General features: G+C 47.2%; 1 protein-coding gene across 2 annotated transcripts in view; it reads left to right on the top strand.

Moving 5' to 3' along the window:
• NSF (N-ethylmaleimide sensitive factor, vesicle fusing ATPase) overlaps positions 1-7,342 on the top strand; it is a 117,206-nt gene that overhangs the window by 99,952 nt on the left and 9,912 nt on the right. For both annotated transcript variants that reach the window (XM_085866890.1, XM_085866895.1), the window contains exons 18-19: positions 4,605-4,739; positions 5,301-5,414. In XM_085866890.1, coding sequence (XP_085723016.1) covers positions 4,605-4,739; positions 5,301-5,414 — 249 coding nt within the window. The remainder of the gene's footprint in view (positions 1-4,604; positions 4,740-5,300; positions 5,415-7,342) is intronic.

Below are 7,342 nucleotides of genomic sequence, written 5' to 3'. Positions count from 1 at the left end.
CCGACCACCAACCACCTTCTCCACCACGCCGACCACCAACCACCTTCTCCACCACGCCGACCACCAACCACCTTCTCCACCACGCCGACCACCAACCACCTTCTCCACCACGCCGACCACCAACCACCTTCTCCACCACGCCGACCACCAACCACCTTCTCCACCACGCCGACCACCAACCACCTTCTCCACCACGCCGACCACCAACCACCTTCGCCACCAGGCCGCCCACCAAGCACCTTCTGCACCACGCCGACCACCAACCACCTTCTCCACCACGCCGCCCACCAACCACCTTCTCCACCACGCCGACCACCAACCACCTTCTCCACCACGACGACCACCAACCACCTTCTCCACCACGCCGACCACCAACCACCTTCTCCACCACGCCGACCACCAACCACCTTCTCCACCACGCCGACCACCAACCACCTTCTCCACCACGCCGACCACCAACCACCTTCTCCACCACGCCGACCACCAACCACCTTCTCCACCACGCCGACCACCAACCACCTTCTCCACCACGCCGACCACCAACCACCTTCTCCACCACGCCGAGCACCAACCACGTTCTCCACCACGCCGACCACCAGCCACCTTCTCCACCACGCCGACCACCACCCACCTTCTCCACCGCGCCGACCACCAACCACCTTCACCACCACGCCGACCACCAACCACCTTCTCCACCACGCCGACCACCAACCACCTTCTCCACCACGCCGACCACCAACCACCTTCTCCACCACGCCGACCACCAACCACCTTCTCCACCACGCCGACCACCTTCTCCACCTCCTCCACCTCGCCGACCACCAACCACCTTCTCCACCACGCCGACCACCAACCACCTTCTCCACCACGCCGACCACCAACCACCTTCTCCACCACGCCGACCACCAACCACCTTCTCCACCTCGCCGACCACCAACCACCTTCTCCACCTCGCCGACCACCAACCACCTTCTCCACCACGCCGACCACCAACCACCCTCTCCACAACCGCCTTCAACACGAACAACATCGCCTCACCTTCATCTCCGAAACGATGCCATCTTGGCGCCAGCCACGGCAAGTCCGCATCAAACGGCATCACTGCAGGCAGACGCGGGGTTTCCTCGCCGTGCAAGTCGGTGATTTCGAGCACGTCCGCTCGCCGCGCAGGGTCGCTGATCTTGCGCACATCCGCTCAGTGCAAGCTTCGTCCGAGATTCGGATCAAAAGAGAGAAAGGGACAGAGCCAGCGGGGGGTCGAAGGTCGGAGAGCGGAGGTCAAAATCTCGTCTCTCGGGCCCTATAAAAGGGCGAGCGGAACGCCCAGCGCGGTCAGTCTGGAGAGGTCGAGGAACTGCGTGGAAGTCTGGAGCCCGAAGCCTGCAGTAGCTGGAGAAGCGGAGGAGGAACGAACTGGGAGCGCTGCTAAGCCTGCTGTGCCGCGCGGAGCTGCGCGCTCATGTGCGGAACGTGGAGAGAGCCGGAGAGAGCTCGCCAGCCAGCGCTAGACGGTCCGAGGGGATCGGGCTTCGGGACAGTCCGAGCATCGCTGAGGGATGGACGGGTTCTTACAGAGCATCAACTCTAAGAGAGCAAAGACCCATTCGTTCCTCTCAGGCGTTGCCAGCTGGGGCCCGAATCACCCGGCCGCTTGGCGAGGCCTGGGCCTAACCGCGGCTACGCTAGCTGCTGTGGGGACGGGACGTCGCGGGACGCCCCAGCGAATCACCACCAGGGGAAGGTAACCTGCGCGGTCTCGTGGAGCTCCTTCGGTCTGCCAAGTTCCACGTCATAAAGACCCTGAGAGGTCCAGTCTACCCCCTTGTCTTTGAGGCAGTTTTTCCTTGCTTTTCTTTGTATGAAAGTTGTGGCGCCGAGTCTGTCAAGTAAAACTGTACAAGTGACTGTTCATAATAGATAGAAGGTATTAGCTCTTTCCTTTGCATTGTGTTTGGCTGTATAATTGCATGCGTGCTCCCCCCATTCATTGCATGACTGCATCACTGTATATGTGTACAAATAATTGTGCTTGATTGATGCATGACTGCTTACGTGCTTATGTGTTGTTTGTAAATAAATGTGCTTCTTTAAATGTGAACCTGTTCGTCGCTTCATTTTCCCTCCATTGAGCTGCCATCTTGCTCTCGGAATTTAGTTGGCTTTTAAATAGCCGATAATAGAATCGGGTCCAGCGAGGCCTCGCGATAATACCCCGCTTGGTTATCCCAAAACGGAGCGAGTTGCTTAAGCGGCTCGTGTCCAAGCAGGCCTCGCTGAGGTACAATCTCTTGGTAATCTACCCGCGCTAATAATTAGGTAAATCGATTATTTGGCGATCGGACCCTGTAGCGTGCGGGTAGAGTTGTGCTTGGAGCACAACCGTGACTGGTTTTCGTCGTTGTTCCGGAAAGTCGTGACTGAATTGTCCGTCCGATGGGCGTACGGCCGCGATTCGGCTAAAAGCGGCTGTCCGCACGCTGGCGGGCGCAAATTCGTAGCAATATTCTAGTTTTGCGTTTTTAATTAATTTTGTCAAATTTCTCGAATTTGTTTTTCACTTCGAAGTTTTGAGTTATGATGTGTAAATAAAGGTGGAAAAAGTCTGATTTAATTCCAGGCTGTAAGGCAACAAAAGGTGAAAAATTTGAAACTATAGGTATAGGCACTGTATATAAATGCCTCTTTCTCTTTATCGATACAGTGGTCAAAAGTTTTTGTTTTTCCAATATGGCTGCCACATCACTTGACGTATGATGCCATAATTATCATTACAACATTCTAAATGAGTAGTTGCACCAATGGTGAACATTTCGTCTCAATCTGACGAGTGGTTGCAGACAAAAATACAAAAGTTCTGTGCGGACAAACAAAGAAACGGCCAAATAAACGAACCCAAATGCAATAGCCTCTCCTTCTGCGAGGGTAATAAAAGCTTTTCAACCACATTGTTTTTTTTTTCTTCTCATTGTGACTCCAAGGTTGAGGAACCCCTGCCATAGACAATAGCAACTGATGGTCAGCATAAACTCGATTCACTCAAGTCAAACAGGTTACAAGTTGGACGCAATAATTGAGTCATTTGAAAGAATGTTGCTTTTGAAGAGCAAGATTAACCAGTGCAGAGGCATAGTCTGCTTGTTGCCCTTGCCAAAGGATTCGGAGAGGGTATTGCATTTGGGTCCGTCTGTCTGTCTGTTTGTCTACACAGAACTTTCATGTTTTTCTCCACAACCGCTTGTCAGATTGAGACGAAATTTTCACCATTGGTGCGACTACTCATGTAGAATGTTTTAATGATAATTATGACGTCATAGGTCACGTGGTGTGCAGCCATATTGGAAAAATGGAAAAACTTTGGACCTCTGTATCTGAAACCACAAAAAGGAAAAATTTGAAACTTGGCAAATAGCAAGCACTCCTCGTGGGAATGAGTGATTTAAAAAAAAAAAATTGAAATGTTATGGGTGCCCTCGTTATGACGTCTTGATTGCATATGTAGCACGCCACATCTGATCAGTGTGAAAATTTTTGAGGGTCTTCTAGGGTAGGGATAAAATGATCCACAGAAAAAAAAATTCATGACTCCATCGGTCATGTGATTCGGCAGCCATATTGTTTCAAAAAAAAAAATAAAAACCTTCAAAAATCTTCTTTTCTGAATTTGCTGAACAGATTGGGGCAAAACTTTACACCTATGACCACCTGGCCATGAGGAACAAAAGTTTCACACACATGATGTCATTGGTCACATGGTTTGGCACAACTTATAAAACTTACCCAACACAACTTACCCAACAACTTATAAAAAGTCTTCTCCAGAACGGCTGAACAAATTCAGGGAAACTTAACATAAGTGTTCTCCAAGCCATGGTTATAGAAGTGGCACATAGCAAGTGCTCCTCATGGGGAATGAGTGTGGTATTTTTATGATCTGTGCATCATCATCTGTGATCATTTGTGCCTTCGTTATGACGTCATAATTGTATATATATAGAACGATACATCCGATCAGTATAAAAAAATTTGAGGGTCAACTAGGGATAAAATGGTCCACAATTTTTTTTTTGATTATGTCATCTGTCATGTGATTTGGCAGCCTTATTGTGTTTTTTTTTTCTTTTTTAACCTTCAAAAATCTTCTTCTCTGAAATGGCTGAAAAGATCGAGGCGAAACTTCACATATGACCACCTATTCATGAGGAACGAAAGAGTCCACATATGATGTCATAGGTCACATGCTTTAGCAGCTATATTGGATTTACCTGAAAACCGATTAAAAAAAAATGCATCACTCAAAAGAAGTCCTGGCAAGGGTTTGCAATCTCTGATTGCTCTTTTTCTTGTTATAATTGTCTTAAGATGAGCTTTAGATTGAAAAAAAAATGACATCTGTTCATTAAACATACATTCCATGTCACTGTCACTTCATGTTGTTTGTATAAATAAGGTCATTTTTTTTTCAACTTTATTTACTGATAAATGAGCTTCCTATGCCAAAGCCCCATTTTTTTTCCTTTACAGATGATAAAATGAATGTGCGTCTTGACATCGCCTAAATAAGTGGGCAAATTCCAGCTAACTATTATTTTGTGTAATCCCAAAAGAACCATAAGCTGCTGATCATTGGAACGACGAGCACGCGGAGTGTCCTGCAGGAAATGGGCATGCTGGATGTCTTCAGCACCACTATTCACGTGTCCAACATCTCCGACTCGGCTCAACTTATGGATGCACTCGAGGTTGGTCCTATGGGAGTGATTCAAGGGTTTTGCTTGGACAAAATTAGCTTTTTTAAGTAAAAGCTTTTGAACTTGTAAGCATTTCGATAAGTGTGCACTTTGACAGATTTTATTTTATTTTAATTACGCCTTTTATCTTCCACTTTAGAATTTGGAAAATAGTTCTGTTTGTACAAGTTAAACTAGATTTTTAATATAAGCAGGAATAATAAAAACTAGCTTCTATAAGTTTTGTATTCTGGTTGCATCTAAGCATTTGCCTCCTGATGTGATCTCAGTTCATCTTTATTTGTTGAAGTAATATTTGTACCCATACCTTCACCCTTTTTACTTGCAGTTCGCTATGTTTCCTTCCATCTCTTCTCTCCTCCTGTTTGCCCAATCCCTTGATTCTTGTGTCCAATTGTTATCCCACTGTCAATTCGTTGCTTTCCCTCCTCTGTCACCTTGCTTTTCTGATATTTTGTTTGTATAAAAAAGCCTTTGTCCGACAATGTTTTGCAAACGATTAATTTTTTTCCTTCTTTATTGCCCTCGGTTCACATCATACTGTCATTACAGCAACTTGGTAGTTTTGAGGAAAAGGAGCGAGAAGAAGTTGCAAGACGTATAAAAGGCAAGACTATCTGGATCGGAATAAAGAAACTGCTTATTCTCATCGAGATGGCAATGCAGGTAAGATGGAAAACATCGATCCCTCTCTCGCTTGATTTTTGCTCTGCAGTCTGCCACCTACAATCAGTGTTGTGTATAAACTGGGAGCTGGATGGCCAACTTGATGCATAGGCATGTTCCATCCATCCATTTGGACCATTCCATCTATCCCATCCATCCATTTGGACCATCTGTACAGAGCGTCAGTGCTACGAAAGCAGTCTCCTGGGCTATTGGGCACAATTATGGATGGGTCGCCACTCCGACACAGGATACTCAAATGGCTCAATCACCCCAGCAAGCTGGTACTCACTTTGCCGACCTCAGAAGGATGACAGGCTGAGTCAATCCCTCATGGTATTAATTCAACGGCCGAGCGGGATTTGAACTCAGGACTCGTGGATCCCAAGGCCGCCACCAAAACCATTAAACCAGCACCAGGCATATAGGCATGTTCTGCAGTAGGAAGTTGTGATTTGTTTTGTCATTGTATGATAAACCTGGCCAGGATTGCTCCACTTTTTCAACTAACCTACTTTTCCATGAGCCTTGACTTTGTATACAAAAATATAAAATAAAATCTGTTTCTAGGGGTGCTTTTTGATATAAAAGACAGGGTGCAGCTTGCTTCTCAAAATACACTGAAACACGAGTACTGGGTCGGGAGAATCACCGCCATATCACTTGGTCTCTTATCGCCTCTAATTAGAGGATTCTGTGATTTATTGTAAACTAGCAAATACAACCTGTCACTTTGCTGATGGGGTTATTAAGGGAGGGAGGGGTGAGAGAGAGAGAGCGGACTGAGAGGAGGGGGAGATGGAGAGAGTGAGAGTGGACGGAGGGTAGGGGGAGATAGAGTGGATGGAGGGGGGGAGAGGGAGAGAGAATGGGAACATAGAGATGGAGAGATATAGAGATAGGGGTGTGTGAGAGAGAAGGAGGGGATGGTGGGAGAGAGTGAGGAGGGGGTAGCGGGATTGGTGTGTGTGTGTGTGTGTGTGTGTGTGTGTGTGTGTGTGTGTGTGTGTGTGTGTGTGTGTGTGTGTGTGTGTGTGTGTGTGTGTGTGTGTGTGTGTGTGTGTGTGTGTGTGTGTGAGGGAGAGGGATAGTGGTATGTGAGGGAGAGGGATGTGAGAGAGAGGAGGGGTGTGTGAGGGAGAGAGGAGGGGGTGTGAGAGGGAGGGGGAGGGCGTGAGAGAGATAGAGATTGGGTGTGTGTGAGAAAGAGGGATGGTTTGGGTGGGGGGGGGGGGAGAGAGTGGGAGAGAGAGAGATGTGATGTCCAGTTTAACATCCATCAGAGAGACCGCACACATTGATGAATCACCCTCCCTGTGAAACACCGTGATGACAGTTTGTTGCTGGTTCAGCACAGGGGTGGGAGGCTCGACAGCCGAGAGCGAGCATGCATACCTCTCGGCTTTCCTGCTGTGGTGTGGCAATTCATTGCTTTGTAATGACTGAAAACATTGTTTACTCCTTGTAATTATCTAATATATTTTGCCTTCCTAATTTCGGAAATGTCCCCATGGAGAACTGTGCTTCGGTATTGCCATTGAAGCTTGAAAAGCACTCCAACAAACAAAAGTGTGATAAGGAACAGCTGGCTTGCCAAGCAATTCACGATCGCCGATCGGTCATATAAACACCATGTACCCCAGACGTCTGGAATGTCAAGCAATGTCCGAATTGGGAAATGATTTTTTTAAGCATTCAGAACTACTGCTGAAGTCATTAAAGAAGTTTAAATTTTGAAATTCAGCTGGGATTAGGAGATTCTAGAGGTTATGCCATGCAGAAATGAAATAAATCCTGGAATGCTGCCATCTCCAGGCGTTTATAAGTATTACAACGTATCCACCAATTTGTGGCTATGATGATCAGGCATCCGATGACATGAGTGAGGAAAGTGGAAAAAAAATCACGTTATTGTTACGAAACCATTG

This window comes from Eptatretus burgeri, chromosome 2, assembly GCF_056783735.1.
Source record: "Eptatretus burgeri isolate ZD-2024b chromosome 2, Ebu_testis_v1, whole genome shotgun sequence".
NCBI lineage: Eukaryota > Metazoa > Chordata > Myxini > Myxiniformes > Myxinidae > Eptatretus > Eptatretus burgeri.
The sequence above is the reverse complement of the archived record's forward strand: the minus strand, read 5'-3'. Positions and strand labels throughout refer to the sequence as shown.